General features: G+C 39.5%; 1 protein-coding gene across 6 annotated transcripts in view; it reads left to right on the top strand.

The window, feature by feature from the left end:
* The window catches only part of ATE1 (arginyltransferase 1), an 86,646-nt gene extending 69,098 nt beyond the window's left edge, over positions 1-17,548 (top strand). For all 6 annotated transcript variants that reach the window (XM_040605592.1, XM_040605593.1, XM_040605591.1 and 3 more), the window contains one exon: positions 14,467-17,548. In XM_040605592.1, the coding sequence (XP_040461526.1) occupies positions 14,467-14,645 (179 nt within the window). In that variant the 3' untranslated portion in view covers positions 14,646-17,548. The remainder of the gene's footprint in view (positions 1-14,466) is intronic.
* The last annotated feature ends 1,046 nt before the right edge of the window (positions 17,549-18,594 follow it).

Genomic DNA, 18,594 nt, shown 5'->3' with positions numbered 1-18,594 from the left:
GGACAGATGCTGAAATCCAGAAAGTCTTATATTTATATTCACATATAAAAAAATTCTTATATACTTATATTCATGTTCACATACAAGTCTGAACCATCTGAAAAAGAGCCACAAAACCAAAACACCGCTAAAAGCAGCGCCTGAACTCTCCTCTCCAGGAGTATCAGCCCAATGGTCCGTGCCAGAGTCCTGGGACACCACACCTAGCTATGCAGAGGTTGAAGGGGGAGGTCTCACGCCAGGCTCACAGGAATCACCCTGATAACCCCGGTCAGAGGATTACCTTATCAACAGAGTTGACACCAGATCACCAGTTTTTGAGTTACCAAACTAAAGAAAATTACTTAGACTGGAAATTTTTTTTAGTAGTCTTATAACTTTTATTGCACGTTTTTACCAGATTTGTAAAACTTCTAGGAATACAAGCATCAAAAACCTTTTTTTTTTTCTTCCATTCAGCAATACATCTTTCTCACATATTACAGAACTAATTTATTTTTCTTCACTACATACAAAATGAAAATTTTCACAGCTTTGTATTGCTATTCTGCTGCACATAATAAGCTGGAGTAGTAAAAGGCAAACAACATTCCCACTGTTTAATAACTTCTGAACCCTCTTATTAGCGATTTGATTATGCATCTTAATGCTTTTTGCAAGAAACTGAGGCTTATTAGTTCTAGTAAATAAAACTTAGATTTTTTTTCCCCAGAAATCTGCAGGCTTGGGCTGTTATGCAAAACTGTATTTATTTAAAAAATACACTCCTGTGCATAGTGCTTTCACTAGAAAAATAATCTGTCACAGCTCTTTCAATAACCTTGATTTCTAGTGCTGTGCTTTTCAGAACCTTTAATTTTCTGTACAATTTAGATACTATTCTATGCTAATAAAAAGGGTGTATTTCCAGTAATAATGCTTTAAATTTATTATGTATTTTATTGATTCGTTTTTGCTTTTCTTTTTTCCCGTCAATACAAAGACTTGTTTAATTTAAGACATATTTGAAAAGTATAGTGTACTATACTGCTCTTATTCCTCCTTCTTCTGCACAGACAAACCATGATGACATATTTGTATCCATAAAGTGATCTGCGGTTGCCACTTGGTCACGTCTGATGGTTTAGATCCCTGGCAAAAGCGATGGATACGTGTAGCGTTGCATCTTTGGATCTAGTCAGGTGGATTAATGCAAAAGGCAGCATATGTTGATGTTTATAAGAGTACTGTGGTGCCGATTAACATTTATAAGGGTAAATGCGCTGAAGTTCTTGAGACGATGAAAATGTAGTCCCAAAACTATCGCAGATGGAAAACATTAAACAAATTGTTTAGAACTGTGCAATCATCTGATTAGAGAGAAATTGCTGGGCTGCTCTAAACCAACTGCTGTTTACAATTTTTTAAAGATAGTGTTGTGTACTTTGGCAAGTTAGCAAATAGTTTAAATAAGTTCTGACAGATTTCGAACTGAAGTCTTCTGAGGAACGAACTTTTCACTATCTTATCAGAGCTATAGGCAATAAATTTGAATTCTGTAACCTAGAAAAAGGCAGACATTTCTAGCAGCTCCTCTAGACAAGAGACATCTTACAAGGTTGTATCTGTTTCTAATTAAGTTTATAAACACTTAAAATCATCAGAATGCATATTTCTAAATCCAGTGTGATTCTTGAAGCATGCAAGATATTTAAATGATGAAGACAGTGCCAAGAAGGTGTAGCCTGGCGCGTTTTCCCTTCACTTTTAGTATGTTTGGATTAAATTGAAATGACCGACATGGGATTTTAGCTTCATATGCAAAAAGATGCTTAAGTATTCCAGTGCTTCTGTCATAAAAAGGTAACATTATTCATGTAATTTGTGGGTCCTAAACAACTGGCACTGCATAAATTGGTGTGTGGTTTAGAAATTACACTGAACCGTCAGCCCTATAACAGCGTCTCCAAAAAAAAACATTAGCAAGGACGGTCTTTAAAAAGTGATTTGAAGTATGGTCATAATATGAACTCTGTTTTGCATTGTTCTAGCAAATCACAAATTTTGCTAAATATTTGTGATTTAAAAGTTTAGTTTTATTGATATCCTAAATATAATTGCTCCTGACATACATGTAGCAGAGTAAACCAGTGCCCCGCAAGAAGCACCAACGTCTGACTTTCAATGTAGTTCACGAAATGTTTGACTTGGGCTGCAAGATTCCCCAAAATACATTTTTAATCCAAAATGACTGTCATACAGATTGTGTAACAAGCAGATGTATTTTGAAATTATGTAAGTTTTTGAGAGCTGTGCTTGACTAATAAAGATATCCTGGCATGCTGCTTGCATTGAAGAGATGAATCTTAGCTGGTTTTGTGCTCAAGATACTCCTTCACCATTTGGATGTTGTGGCTTGATTCTGCAGCACAATAATTCTGCTTTTTTTGTGGTTTTGCGGTGTGTTGTTGTTTTTTTTGTGTGTGACTGGACCAGAAGTGAAATCATTAGTTGGTAAAGATTCAGGGGAACGTAAGAGAGGGCAAGGACAGCCAAATCTTGTAGGAATCATTTTCCATACGGAGAAGGTGTTAGAAACACAATAACAGAAATTAAAAACTAAATAATGTGGGGTTAGTAGAGGGATCGTGCAGATTTATTTCATGCTGAGGATAACTAGCATATGGGATTAGCTTAAAAATGTGATAAAAGTTAAAAGCTGTAATTAGGGGCAGATCTAGAGCAGCTGTGGAAGCACCACCACAGGCATGTGCCGCGTCCCGGCTCAGCTACACGCTACCAGCCACTGCGGCAAACTCTTCCCAGGGTCAGACCTTTTGTAACGATCCATGGTGCCTCAGAACGTGTTTACTCTCTGCTCTGGTGACATCATCCCGACTTTTCACATAGAACATAATTGATTCCATGTTTTAATTAATTTAGCCAGTAAATTGATTGCTGTAATCTCATTTATTTAGCTGATAAGCTACTGCCAATTGCTTCAATTTCACCCGTTTCATGGAAAAGCTTGCACTTGTAATTCTCAGCTTGACTCTTGTTATTTGTTTTTCTTTTCTTCCTCCTATATCAGTCTTAACAAGGACTTTGCTTTGCCCTTCTTTTTGAAAGATCCTCTTGCTGCTTTCTGCTATTTTCACTTCTTTACAGTTCGAATATTTTAATAAGGAGTATTTGACTTTTTTAGTCTTTCAGATTTTTTTTCCTCTTGCCATCCCATTTTTTTTGAGTTGTAACTCCTTAAACCACAGCGCTCTACATTTTGTCTTTTGTGCTGTCTTTTATTCCATTGTGTTTACTGACATTGCAAGCTTGGGGATCAGTACTGCGTTTTGCTGTTGGCTTTAAGTGTCATTAAAACCTGTGATTAAAAGTCTCTGGCAGTCTGCTTGACAATAGGGTTGTCTTCTAAGAAGCTTTCTTCTGAAAGTCTTAAATCCTTGTATATAGCCCTTCAGGATCAGCTGGCTTGGGATCAGTCCCATGGGAAGATTTTGCATCAGAAAAAGCAAGCCAGCCACTAAAATGTTTTAGTCTTGCATAAAAGTGATGAAAATAAGTATATGGAAGTACATTTATAAAATAGTATTGAAAAATCCTATCCAGAATTCCTAAAATTCCCTTTATTAATGTTTTTAGTTCATAAAAAATGTTTTTAATTCCCTGGAAGCAAGGTTATAATTCAGAGGGTGAGGATGGCCTATTAAAGTGACAAGGTGTGTTTTCTTAATTTGTTTGTGCAATGCAGAATGACTCCAAAATATATGATGTGAGGCGATAACTCTATTCCTGCATTTTTAGCCCTTGTAATATAAAATCTATTTGACATGAAAAATGACATCTGAAACACTTTTACGTGTCATAAATGCCAACTTTGCAATTGTTGGAAGCTGCAGAAATCCAGATACTTGGAAGAACAGTGATGATTTGCTCTCACACAGCCACGAAGGTCAGTACATCTTAGACACTGTTTGTGTGACAAAACTTAGACGGACTCATTAGTGTCATTGTACAGTTAGAAAATTACTGATTTTAGCAGATTTCAATATTTGGCTTCTTGGGTAGTCTTACTGAATTACAAGTATTTTAGTTAAAAGTTGAAATTAAAATGCAGTTTATGTAGTGTTTCTGCTTTTTTCATGTACAGAATATGTTCAGGGAATAGATGGAATAAGCTGTTCTGTTTGAGATGTCAGTGTACTTACCAGTTTTAAAGTTCTACTAAAGTTAATAATGAGATAAGCATTCTGTGTTTACATAAGAAAAATATGTTTTCATGTTTTTCGTAAGAAATTAATGAAATATTTCATTCGTTCCTAATAGGAAGTGTTTGTGTGGCAGTTGCTGTCTCTCTCATCTTTTCTATTTAAGATCCATCCTTAATTTAGTACTTCTAATCTATAATTCACAAGTTTTAACAGGTTGTTTAATGGTCTCCCCTAACAGTACCCGAGTCACTTTCAGTGATGTTCTGGAGGTAAGTACCTCGCCTGAACTCCAGAAAGAGATGTGTGCAGTTGTAATTCCCTGTTAGCATGTGAGTTAGAGTTGCTTTCGTGCGCTGTTTCCAAGCGCTCGTTGGATTTGGACCATGATTTTCCCTTTCAGTCTCTAAAGAGAAATGAGCGGCTCAAAATACTGAATGTTCTTTTGTTGTTCTGAATAATTTGGATACTTTGAGGAACAGAAAAACTTGGCTAACAAAAGTTCTGAGCAGCACGGAGATGCATGTGATGCAGGAAAAATCTTGGTCAGGCTCGTCAGTGCTGACACAGAGCGAATAAACCTTCCCAGAACCCACTGTGATCAGAGTCAGGCATTGGAAACGCTTTCAGAGCCCAGCAAAAACGAGGTGGGGCATGGATGAGCTTGCAAAACTTTGACTCAGCTAGTTTGGATCTGCAAGACTACCTTGTGGAGCCTGCTGGGTGCTGCAGCCCCCAGCCTGGGCTAGGGAGACACCCCGCAGGGAGCCAGCGTCGCGCAGGGTTCGTGCCGTCAGCACCCAGTGCTACTGCTGGGTGCTGATCCTGCTCCTCGCGTGCATGGCACATTTAAACTGAAGGCATAACTCGGTGTTGGCTAGGTGACCAAAAAGGTATTTAAAACCTTAGGTATTTAAATCCAGAAAAAAAGATAGCCTCGCAATAGCCACCTGGGTATGCAATTAATACTCTTCTTTGGCCATTCACATTCTCATTTTTCATATCCAAAGTCATCAAGAATAGTGTCAGAGATACAACTTCCAAGGAATTGACTAGTTAGTTCTGTCTTCTGGAAGCGGTGGTTGCTTTTTTGTTTTGTTTTGTTCGTCTCTGTGTCTTGATTTTGCAGGCACTTCATACTGTTTTTAAATGGGAAGTTGTTCAGTCTCATTTAACTAACGTTTTCCCAGCTACTACTAGTTTGTGTGTGTTGTTTTTTTTCAGTTGTTTTTTTGTTTGTTTGTTTGGGTTTTTTTGTAGTGCATCCCTGAAAAGTAAGTCCTTGGAGAATAATACCTGTATCGTTTAAATCTAGCCCTTCTGTAAACCTTCTCAGTCACCATATTTCAGGATGATAAATTGACGCGGGTTAGAATAATTGTATTGTTAGAGCTCATTACAAATAAACCAGGAATTTTATACTTATTGTTGTATGAGGATCTCTTTCAAATGTGTCCAAAACAGCAGGCTGTGCTTGGATTTTAGTGTTAGGCAGTGTAGCCGATGGATTGTATTTGCAGGTAAGCCTGCAAAGGACGGCTGCAAAGGAGAGCCGCTGTAATCGCTGTATTCACAGGAAATGTTTTCCGTTGCCCCCGTTCATGTTTACTACTGGAATAATAAGAGTCAAAACACAATGAGTTATTGTTTCCGTGCGGCACAGCAGGGTTAGCGGATTTTGAATGAGTTTTGTCAAGTGATTAGTGCGCTCGCTTCTCAAGATTGAATTGCAAATCATAAACCAGTTGTATGATTTCAGGCACAAAGCCCAAAAGTTTTGTTTGGAAGATGTCGGTAGGATTTGCCCTTGTTGCAGCTTCCCGTCTTTACCCATTTTAAGGTCCCCTAGACATTATACTTGTAAAACTAATTTTTCTGTCTTCCTGTGTTAAAGGATCATTGGTAATACTTTGATAAGGTGTGTTTTTCCCCCTTTTTGAGCAGTGTTTTCCAGAGTTCCTCTTTTATTTCTTGTTAGAGTAACTGCAGAGTTGGCCGATTAAGAATATCCTGAGCATTTTACTGAACTTCCTTTGTGACTTGTGCTTTCTGGTTTTAATTAAGTATTCTTTTCATTGAATTTTGTTGTTGTTTATGCTTCATTTTAACTGTACTCTTATTGTGGTTCAAGTTAGTGTTTTTGTACCCCGAGGCATACTGGTCTTTAATATTTCTTCATGTATGAGCCTAGGATGAACGAAGCAATATGAGAAAAACCACATTTCAACTTGCTGTTTTATAGAAATATTGCTATTAATGAGTATGGCTTATCTTGTCACTGTGTGTTGTCTGTTTTGGTTTTGAGGTTGATTTCTATGCTTTGCTGGTGAACAAACAGAAATAAGGCTTTAAATTGAGTAAGAAATGAGCTTAAATTCAAAGGTCAGATACATTCGACTTGTGACTGAGGTGGAAATATTTTGTATTTCCAGTAATTAATATCTCCGCTATTTCAGTCATAAAATTTGAAGAGTTTATTAAAGTTCTTCCTTTTAAAGTTTTTTTTTGTTTGTTTTAAAATCACTGATAATTATCTGTGACAAGGTTGTGTAAACCAGACGTAGCTTTTCTTTAAATAAAAACCGACAAGGCTGTAGTGTTTCTCATCCAAGTGAATGTTGCTGTAGTGTAACCGGCAAGGGATGGGTGCTGCTTTTGATTGTTTTTATGCCTGGTTTGAAAGCTTGGGTTATGACAAAACTTTTAAAGTCCTTGTAAATTGAATTTTAAACCCGTTATTTTTCTTTGATTTGCAAAATGCAAACACTGTGTTCATCTTTAAAAACTATGTGCGTCCTAACTGCTCCCAAATTTAAAATTAAAAATCAAGAACAACTTGAGACAAAACCCAAAACCAAGCACACCCTTTGGGCTGTCAGTCTGAAAATACAGCAGTTTTAAAGTATTAATCTTTGTACTTCCCCCCTGCTATCAATTTAATGATTAGAAGTAAAAATAATTTTTCTGAGATTCGATTTTTAGGCAAAATGGAAACTAATTTATAATGTGAGTTATTTAGGTGGGAGTTTCCTTCACAGACTGCTTTCAAAGGGAGTCACAGGTTTCAGTTAATGGCACAGTTTGAAGTATTTTTAATTCTGAATTAGGTCTGGTTCTTTGCGTGTTTCCTTTCTTTCTTCCACTGTTTCATCCTGCTATGGAGAAAAAAATATGTAGTCCAGATTCTCTGCGTAGCATGGATGCAGAAGCACAAAGTGAAGGTGGCCAAATCCTTTCTTTGTTGCAGGGGGTTAAGCAGCGTTGAAGGAAACTGAAACTTACGATCAGAAACAGCATCATGTCAGAGTTTAGCAGGAGTGCCACATTTTTTTTGATATACTAGACCTCAGTAAGGCTTCTTACTAATTCTGAATGCATTCTGTGCAGAAAATGTAATAAATATTTTCCTGTAAGTAATGTGGGTTTTATTGTGGAAATTGGCAGTTGTCCTCTTTCCTATTTAAAAAATAAGAAAGTCAGTAAGTTTGTCACTTAATTTTTAGTCATTTCTTAATTTATTTTCCTGTAAGGGGAAAAATGTGCTTTAAAACAAACAAACGAAAAATGTTAGCTCGCTTGCATCTCTAGATTATACCCCTAGTAAATTGAAAAACGTCGTGTTTGTGAGGAGCATATTGAAAGGCTGAGGGAAGAGGTACCGTTGACTCTGCACCCATCGGGCATGGCTAAGGAGCGGTCCAGAACGCCGCCGCCACCGGCTGTCTTTCCAAATCACTATTGATCAAAACCAGCTTGACCCAAATCAACCACCACCGAAAAGCCGGCTTAGAAATAGTTTGCTACAAAAGCCTTTGAACCATCACACGTTTTTTGCAAGGTGGCGTTGGCTCCCCGCCCGCCGGGTTGCGGCAGGCTGTCGCAGGGCTGGCTCTCGGAGTCTCAGTTGGGTGGTTTTGCACGTGCTTACCCGGCTTTCTGGCCAGATACAGCCGTTTTTCACTTCAGCTTGTATTAGGTAGCGATGCTAAAGATTAATGCACTTGGAGAACAAAAAATATTTGGCTGTTGGTCTATATTTTATATTTTATAAGGATGCTAAGCAATTCCTATGCTGCAAGAAAAAAATTCAGAACATGAAACTTCGGAGTTCTATATAAAAGCACACTGATGCTCGTTTTGCCTGTTTACTGTGAGTAAAAGAGGTAAAATAATTCCTCCTTATTTTATGTTGGTATTTCAGCAGGAATGCACGTCAGTATTTGAAAACTGTCTTTTGGTTTCAGGAGGGAGCTGGCAGTTCAGGGGGAAGCTGCTTTTGGATTGTGCAAAGAAATAAGAACGGAGTTGTGGAGGAGTCTGCCGGGCTTCCCACTCTTTGCATTCTGCCTTGTCCCTTGAGTATAAAAGTATTTCAGGGGCCGGTGGCCGGAGGAGGCTGCCTTTGGAGATGACCGCCGTTACTTTTAGCTTGTCACTTGGTGTCACTCAGCAGTGTCGCCTGGGTTGCTGCTGAAGATGGGTGTGTGTAGCCGGGCAACGAAATCAAACCGATATCTGCCCGACGTCTGCCAACACAAACCGTTGTGTAGAGGGTCTTTAGAGCACTTACACTTTTTACTTTGTTTTTTTACCAGTGCTTAGCAACATATCTGGTACGCTTTGTTTTATTCGGAAAAGAAATCCTCCATGTCTGAGCTGCATTTCATAGTGTTATGGGGGTGGGAACAAAGAATTCTAACACCTTTTTGCAATTTTTTTATGGGATCGCAGTGGTGAGGTTGAGTTGTATATGATATCTCTCTTATATTCAAATTCTAATAGATGAATGCTGTATAAATAATTTGCTTTTTTAGGAATATAGAGGAGAAGAGAGAGAAGTGACAATTTATTCAACAAGAATTCAGCTGTATTTTTAGCCTTTAAAGACAGGTGGTTGCCATCTGCAATTTCTCAGTTTCCTAAAATGACTGGTACTTTCAATCTATAGAATTAATTTTTCTGAAGTTTAGTTTTATGTATCTGTCACCCAAACTCTATTGATAGATGTAACTGAATGAAGTTTATGTTTTGTGGGGTTTTTTTTTATTTGTTTTGTATGTGAAGGGACAGTGTCTCCTCGGTAGACTACAATTAATCAGCAGCTCCCCGAGAAGATAATTTCACAAAGGCAAAGCCCTGAGGGTTCAAATGGGCGTAAGCAGTACTGTAACTCCTTCTAGTGCTGTTGCTCATTTACAAAGCTTTGTTAACAGAACCGCTTCCACCAAATCCAGTTGTTTCAAGGGATGAGGATGAACTCTTTTCAGGGGCGCCAGTGGAAAATGCACAGAAATAGATAAATGGTGAAAAATTATTAAAAACCCATAAAAATATGTTCTGAGACCTGGTGATATTTGCTTAGGTGAACAAAATGGGCATTTACAGGAGAATGGTTTCTACAGCACTCTTAAGAAGCAGCGTACCACGTGAGCTGCATGGCGCAGCCTTTGAAGCGGTGGCGCACAAGGTCTGGTCTTACTCGTGCAGGTTTGGACTGGGGTGGTGGTTAAAGAAGCAAGCCTTAGAAAATTAACTGGCTATAAATTATAACTCAATGAGGCATCTAACAACTATGCATTTGCAAAAGAGATTTTGTCTTCAAACCCATGATTTTATCCGTTGGAGGGTTATATAAATTAATGCACTAACTACTTGTGAGGTGAAGCAGAGGTTACTGGGAGACTCAAAATGGGAAAGTGTGTGAGGAGGGAAAAATAAGCTTTTTTTAGCTTTTTAATGGTAACAATACTGCATTTGGTAATTACAATAATGACTACAGTTGCCCTAACAGATTGCTCCACTATTTGATCAGTCTGAGTCTTCCCAGAAATGGAAGTCACTAACTGAAATTTCTTTAATAAAGCACAGAAATAATACTTATTGGTAAAGATGTTTTTCTTATTTTCAACAAGTAGGTTTTATTTAATACAGCACATGATCTCATTTTGGATTGGGATTGCTCCAGTATGCCAGCATCAGTCACACAGAGAAGGCCTATTAGAATTCAGTTGGCATCTTCTAAAATATAAAGCACATTTTATCATGCGCCAGTCGGCAGGAACAGATGCTTAATTTTTCTTTTTGGGAAGGTAATTTATTTTTTAAACAATGCTGGAGCCCGGTCTGCTTTTATTTTCTATTAAATGCTCTTAAATCTATTCTGGCTTAGGTCTAAATCATGAAGAAAGGGAGTACTTCCCTGAATTTGCATGGTGTCACCTCCAGAGCAGTAGCGATTGAAAGGTGGCTGAATTTTAACTTGCGGATTTGTTATTATGGTGATGCGAGTTCTTAGTCACTTTCTCTAAAAGCTTAACTATATACTTGAGATTATTTTACTGATACTTAACATTTCACTAAAAAGTTTCTTTTTTCAGGTGGAGTTTGTTAGATATATTTAAGTGCTTTCACAGAAGGTGATTTTTATTATTAAGGTTTTTATTGAGGGGGGAGTAAATGGAGAAATTTTCACTAGAATAGGTGATCGTTGCACTATTATTTTTTTGCCTTTCAAACCTTATTTGAAGAATCTGGAATCAACCTTCATGTGTAGAACAAATATAAATACATCCAGTCAGACATAAGTTTCTAAGAGCAAACATAGCTGGCTCTAAACTTTTCCTGATGATAAACTCATTACCAAGTCTTTATATGTGTAGTTTATGCACAGAACTTAGGGTGTTAAGCTTAAAACATGTCTGAAGTATTCACATTACAGTGATATGTTTTTTTTTTCAAGATACTGGTATTTTCTTGACTGCTCTGGGGGAGCCTTCTCCTGCCTGAGGGTTGTGTTGAGAACCTGTGCCACGAACCTGTCCAAGAAGGGACTGATCTACAGCGTGGTTTGGCAAGCCTTACTCCTCCCCGGAAACACTTGGCTGCGGTACTTAGCAAATTTGCTAAAACGCTGGGTTGTAGTAACAGTTTCATAAGGCTGTAAAGCTAGAGCTAGCGTGGGCCTGATTGCAAGGAGGATGATCCGCTGACTGCGGTTGATGTAATGAGTAAAAGCGGAGTAAGGCTGTAAATGCTGAGCAACAAGAACAAGAGCTCTGCTGAGCCAGTAAGGCTATACTGAAACTGAAGGTACGGTAGCTGTAGTTACTGTAAGAAATTGAATCTGGAGCCAGAAACGCTACAAGCCAAAAGATGAACTCATCCGGAGTATCAAGCTTCAGTATTATTTGAAAGCAATGAGTATCAAACAGTGAGCAGTGAACGGCTTTGGAAGTGCTCTTGGCACGAGGCTATGAAGGCTAGGCTTGGCGCAGATCCACTGTGGGACACAAACTTAGAGTCAGCCTAGAGGTGCAGTAAATATAAACTTTCCAATTTAAGAAGTTAAAATAACTTTTACACTTGTGTCACCTCCAGAAGCTAAGCTTGCAAATTTTTCCTCGGTGAACATTTGGAATGGAAGGAGGATGTAATAGAAGAGGCAGTAGGGCTGGTAGTAAAACCAACCTATTGGGATATCAGGAAGGTGTTGGCCACACATCAAAAACCTCAAGGATTTCAAAGAGGGAGAGAAAGCCATAAAGTGTTTTTGAGTTGGTGTTTATCTAAAGCGATTGCCAACAATAATTAGCGGAGAATGCAATCTTAGCAAGTACTGTTCAGATTTTCTTCCTTCAAACCATGTTTTCCTAGTTAAGTCTTAAGAAATACATTGTGCTTTCATGTTAGGAATCAAAACACAGATAAAAGTAATGAAGTCATTCTAAACTTTGTAAAGCAGGCTTCCTTGCGTTGCACGTACTAAATTCAGGCAATCAGCAGAAAAATGTTTATAAACCACTTCTGTGGATGAATAGGGGCAGGTTCTTAAGAATGTCTTGCAAAGAAAAGCAATCTGTGACCCCCTTTGTCTTTATTAAAGCATAAAGAATGCCCAAAAGGGGGTCTTCAGCTTTTCCGTAGTATGGGCTACATTTGAATAGAAATTTGTCAAATAGATTTCTTCAGATTCTTCTGGATGAGTTGCTTAGCTTACGTGTGGCAAGTCTACTGAGCAGGTGGGGGCGGGGGGGGAAGGCAGGACTTGATGACCTTGGTGACCAATTTGCTTCCCAGAGGTGGTGTCACATCCGTGGCACTTTGCACCTATTGCCGTTTGTGAAACTTGCTGAGAAAGTGCTACCCCTGTTTATTCTCTTACAAATAAAACCTGGTGCTCCCCATGAAGCAGCTGTTCGAGATACCCGGTTTCCCACAGCAGTTGGCTTGATTTTGAGTCGAGCAAGCGATGATCAGCAGAAGGCTTCGCTGCGGGCGTTGTGAGTGGGGGGCGGTGTAGGTGGATGCCATTCAGATCCTAAAATACTCTAACCTAAACGAAGCAAGTACATGAACAGGTGAACTATTTTAGTCTGGGGCAGAGTGATGCAGCAGTTAAGCAGTTAGACTCACCTGGGCTGGCTCTTCAGTCTGGATAATGTCCTGATGCCTGTGCTGGTTTGGGCTGGGATAAAGGTAATTTTCTTCCCAATAGCCGGTGCGGGCCAGGATTTGGGTCCGTGCTGGAAGCCGTGCTGATGACACGGGGATGTTTCCGTGACCGCTGAGCGGTGCCTACACGGAGCCGAGGCCGTTCCTGCTCCTCCCCCACCCCACAGCGAGCGGGCTGGGGGGCACGGGGAGCTGGGGGGGCACAGCCGGGGGAGCTGACCCCGACCGACCCCAGGGATACCCCGTGCCGTGCGCCGTCACGCTCGGCATATGGAGCTGGGGAAGAAGGGGGACGGGGGGACGCTGGGAGCGATGGCGCTGGCCTTCCCCAGTCCCCGCTGGGCGTGCTGGAGCCCTGCTCCCCTGGGATGGCCCAGCACCTGCCTGCCACGGGCAGCGGGGAACCAGTGCCGGGTTTTGCCTTGCTCCTGTGCGCGGCGTTGCCTGGCTGGGTACGCTGTCTCCATCTCAGCCCACCACTTTCCTCACTTTTACCCTTCCGATCCTTTCCCTGGCCCCGATGCGGGATGCGCGGGCGAGCAGCTGCCTGGGCTCGGTTGCCGGCCGGGGATAAGCCTCGACAATGCTGACAGAAGATTGAGTCTTTGCATAGTTCACGTCCCCAAATGCTGACGTTCTAGTAAGCATCTCTTCTCTGTTACTGTTTGAATTTATATGATTCTATTCTCAAACTCATCTTACAGATCCTGTGTTTCAGTTGACTCTTACCTTGGTGGCTTTTTAAACCTGAGGTTCAGAAAATCCCCAAATTTTATATCAGTATTTTGTAATAACTTTAATTTCATTTCTCCTGCAGGGGACCCAGGTGTGTGGCATGTTCTCTCCCTTCCTTTAAAGAGTTTTCCAGCACTACAGAGCCAATTTTTCTGACATGCAGCGGCTATATACCATTATTGTTCAGCAATAGTAGCATCAATTGGATTCTTAAAAATAAGGAAATTTTAACTTGCTCAACGATGCTCTTACGTGTATGGTTCTGGTTAAATTAAGTCACGAGGGGTCTATAGATGAGGTTAATAAGATTCAACTATGGTGTGTGTGTCTTTGAAAGCTTGAGGAATTGAGTCATGCCCACCCAGCTAGCGCTTGCACTGCTCTTCTCTCTGTCAGTCTGCAGAGCTTGGGGGTCAGACTCTGAGCGAGGGCGTGCGTTTAACTTCATTCTGCTGGAGAAACTCGTAGACCTGTATAAATGAGGGGGGGAAAAGGTGGGGGCTGGAGGGCCGGGGAGTTTCACCTGGGAAGGTAGTTTATTGCCTGATGCTTACCTAAGGCAAACGGTGCGGAGACTTCTCACTGGGTTTAATACACTTTCCCCAATGGGGGAAAGGGAGGGCTCCGTGCTGGTGGGTTCTGCAAGCGGTGTAGTAATTAAGTGCGATATGGTAATAACAGCAAGTCTCTTCTGATCGGTTGCATTTGAAAGTATTTCCCAGATAGAGTTTCACTTCTGGCAATGGGCTCCAGCGAGCGTTAAATGAATGTGAATTTTAAAATACAGCAGTAGAGTTATCTTGAGAAATGCTGTATATCACCATTAGAAATGTGTGATGCATGATTTATTTTTTTGCACACGGCAAATATAGTTACTTTGCAAGCTAGGTTTTGTTTTCGGCCATGATTCAAGAAGACTGCTCTATAGATCAGCTCTGCTTTCATGTGCTGTCCATCTGCAGATTAGCTTTATTACTTCGTATACTTTTCATTATGCATATTTAAGTTAGTTGCATAAATTAGGATCATACGGACAACATACATAACTAGGTTTTGTGTTCTCTGATTCTCTTTGCAGTTGATGAAGGTCGCATGAAGGAACTGGGCAGAGTGAGAGTACTTCACAAAAGAACCGTGATGCCTTACAGTGTGTATAAGAAAAGAAGGAAGGGGCCAAGCGATGAAGCCAGCGTTCAGCAATATGCAAGTTTGGTTGGACAGACCTGTTCTGAAAGAATGTTGTTGTTTAGAAGTTGAAAAAAATCATTAAATGGCATTTCAATGGCGCTACGTTTTATTGCACTGCCACTGGGTGATATGTACTATAGTTGTGTGTTGGTATGCCTACTCAAATAGCAGTATGAAATACAGGTATCTATCTAGGCGTGTGTCAATACATGGTACTGTGTTTGAAGGCCAACTCCAATAAAACTTACAATACAGCAAGGCTTTAGCAATATACATTTAGAAAAACATGCTTGCAATATATTTTAATTAAGTAGTTCTAGCCTTTCTATGCATTTTGAATAATTCTAAGTATCTAAGCAAAATGAAAAACAGGTGTCTTTTTTTGTAGAGAAAAACGTTGACTAAATCTAGATAAACAATAATTAACTTAGAAATGTTTTCAAATAGCACCTTGGATATCTGTCGTTCAAAATTGCCATGACTTTTTTGCTCGCATTTGTACTCTTCTAAACTCTTGCAAGAGAATTGAAACGTGCTGTTGCTTTCTAATGTGAAATCTGGCATGGTTTAATTTTTTCAATAGCATATTTAAAAACAGGAAGAAATTATTTTCACTGCACATTCTTCATTTGTTTAAAGCAGTAGGATGGTGTCTGAGGTCCTAGTGAGTGCAGGAGTTCATAGTCGATTCTCAGTGGCAGGGGATGCAATGCTTTGGAAAACTTTCCCCTTTAGTGATGAAACAGAATAGTTGCACTATAAATATACCAAAGATATGTAGCCAAGTGGCACAGTGTTTTTTTGGTATAAGCCTTATCCTTTGTCTAAAACGATGGGTATTTTAATGCACATCACTAATGTGAAATAGAGCTTGGAAGGTTTGTTCTATAGCTCTTCGGTGCACGTTTCAGAACTATGCTCAAAAAAAGACATGAGGTACCACTGCTGGGTTTTGTTGTGATTTTTTTTCTCTGCCGAATTTTTTGGGAAGACTTAAATATCACGTTCCTGAGTTTTTACTGACTGTTTTATTTATGGTGCAGTAGTTCACAGGTAACATCTTTAATAACATTTTACTAAATACTTCTGTTGGAAACACAGGAAGTTGTGATGCTTCATGAAAGCACTTTATTATCTGATATATGAATGTTGTCATTAGTAGTCTGTGTCCCTCTCAAGTCATATAAGTTACGGGAGTTTTGGGAAATAACACTGTTAGGTAATTCAGTAATTTATTACGACATCGTAAGAATACCGGTGCGTTTGTTTCTTATCTTCTTGGATAACGAGAGCTAGTATTTACCTTGAATCAACTTGAAGTTTCCTGTTAACCTTTGAAGAAAGATTCTTATTCAAGGATACATGTGTAGATGTTTTCCCCTAGAAAGGAACCAAAATCAGTTTTACTCTGAGGGTTACACCTCCTATCATTCATGGGCTTGATTTAATTTTAAACACTTGGTCAACATTATTAATCATTGATTTTTATGTGGAACAGACGTAAGAATTTTGGGAATCAAGTGCATTGCAGATTTAACTTTTTTTTTCCGTATCTGTTTGATCATTGTAGTATTATTGATACAGAGTACAGCTTTGACGATAATTTTGAAGAGTAATTTTATATTTAATAAATTGGGATGTATAGTATTGAACTACTCCCAGTCTACAACAAAATTGATTCTTTCTGTCAGTGTTATATCTGGTATGTGTTTATCTGTTGCCTGGTACCAAGAAGTTTCTGTATAGTGTACCATCTAGTTTGTGTCCATGTCTTATCTAAACGTACTGCCATGGGAGAACCACTAAATACTTCTTATAAACATTATTGTAAAAGAGTTCCTTTCTGTGGAGAAAATACTCTTGCCACTCAGTGAAATGTCAAATAGTATAACATTTTCTGCCTGCACAATGTGTTGAAAAGCACCGATGCCCATATGGCTTAAAACCAAAATAAATGAGAAAACCTTTTTATATGATATAAAATGTTAATGGGCACAGAGGAATTGCAGTATGACTTGCAAAAATCTTAAAGATTATCAAAACCACTTAATGACGGCCTCACTGTGCTCCTGGAGAAGTTAAAGTTTCTGTTAAATTGCAAGGGGGCAGACTTCACGTCACCACTGAGAGTTCCCGAGGAGCTCCATCTTTTTGTCCCACTATTTGTTACCGATACGCCTTCTAGATACGCATTAGGCTTTTTTTATCTGATGCTTTGTTTCTCTTGGGGAGCTTTTAAGAACTGCCGTTAAAGAAAAGCAAGATAAGTATAAAATTAAAAATTCAGTACAGCTTGAAGTTCTCATTAGTGTGACCACTAAAGGTAAATGGCCACGTCCTGTGAGTGCTGAGATGGTGCTTTTGCTTTCTGACCTGCACTGAGCCGTAGCACCGCGGCGTGCTGGGCTTCTGACTCCTACTGGACTCAAGTATATTAAAAGAAAGGTCAACACTGAGATTAACTCATAAACTGAGTTCATCTGATGTTGTACGCTGAGATTTGACTGGCTGCTTTAGTGTAATTTTAGAAGGAAATCGGAGCAGTCGTTTTCAGGACTGATACTTCTATCCCTGGTTTAGGAGGGGAACAGAGTCTGAGGATGAAGTTCTGTAAATGTTGCTATTGACTTCAGTGGAGCTGAAAATTCACCACTGTCACAATTGTATCTAATAAGAGGTTGTCATTGAGCGTTACTGAATTTAGAGATAATTTAGTAGTTAGTTTGTGAGAGTTAATCCCTAAAGTGATGTTGCCTTGTTCTATCTTCTGTTGAAAAATAAGCATAAAACGTAAGAAAGTGCAGAGCTGTGACCAGTGTTAAAAAATACCATTCTTTGTTTTAATTGGGAATACTCATTTCCAGCATCAACATATTTCAGTAAATGCGAACAAACCCGCATGTTGAGTTTGTAATTGCTTTTCAGCAGGCCTGTTTGACTTGCAAGTATAGAAAATAAAGTTATTTCTGGTCTCTGTGAATTAATATAAATAACAGCTCCGAGTGTGACTTCTGTATTACTTTGTAGGAATTCATTATCTTGGAGGCTGGCTAAAGTGTCCGGTGAACAGCAAAATCAGGGAAGTGAAAGAGCAGCAGTATGAGAAGGGATTCGTATCAATCAGTTCAAAACACATGGCCGTGTTTTAGAACTAAGTTGTAGTTAGGTTAATAAAGCGTTTGTGCTTTGGAACAGAATTTATAATTCTTTTGTGGATAGAATAGAACTGAATAAAGAGGCTTTTGACAAATGGAGACTACACAGGACTAGCTGTTTAATTTAGTTAGGCGACACCATTTCTAGTTGGTAGGAAAAACCCTTCCTCTGAAGCCAAACAAGCAAAGCAGCAATGTGGATGTTGTGCACAAAGATAACCAAACACTGATTCGTTTTCCTGCTGAACAAGGCAGAATTCCAGCTAATTCTGAATTTCCTGAGTGAGACTTTTGTCAAAGCCCGGTGCCACCATGGCTCAACATTTTGGTGAGACTTTTCCTGTTTCATTGCTCCTTGGGAGACGACATCCATCACTCTTTTTGAAGTTCTGTTAATACCTTTGCCAGGCAATCATTCTGAAGCTGCCAGCTTGATCAGCCATCTATTGCTGAATTCTCTCTCGTTCTGGTTGTCCCAGATGATCCTTCAGACGTGCATTAAGAGTGCTCCTCACCTGCCTTTCCATGTCCACTGTCCCCCCTCCCAGCTTTGAGGGTTCTTCTTGCTTGTTCTGTCCCAGTCTTGCAGCAGGAAGAGTCCACATTTGCAAGGGTGTAGACAATATTTAGGGTCGAAATCATCACCACATTTCAGGGAAATCACCAGCATTTCCAGAAGCGTCGTAGCTACACATCGTACCCAGTATATTTATAAAGCTGCACCTTCAGAGCTAATTGCATATGATCTCCCATACTGAGCGTAAGAAAAAGCCAGTTTATGTTTCTACACGCCAAATGATTTGTTTTCTTAAGTTAGTTGAAGTGATGGAGAGTTTCCAAGCACTGGCTCCATGGCTGTCCTT

The sequence above is a fragment of the Falco naumanni genome, chromosome 9 (genome assembly GCF_017639655.2).
Source record: "Falco naumanni isolate bFalNau1 chromosome 9, bFalNau1.pat, whole genome shotgun sequence".
NCBI lineage: Eukaryota > Metazoa > Chordata > Aves > Falconiformes > Falconidae > Falco > Falco naumanni.
This window is presented reverse-complemented; position numbering and strand designations above follow the sequence as displayed.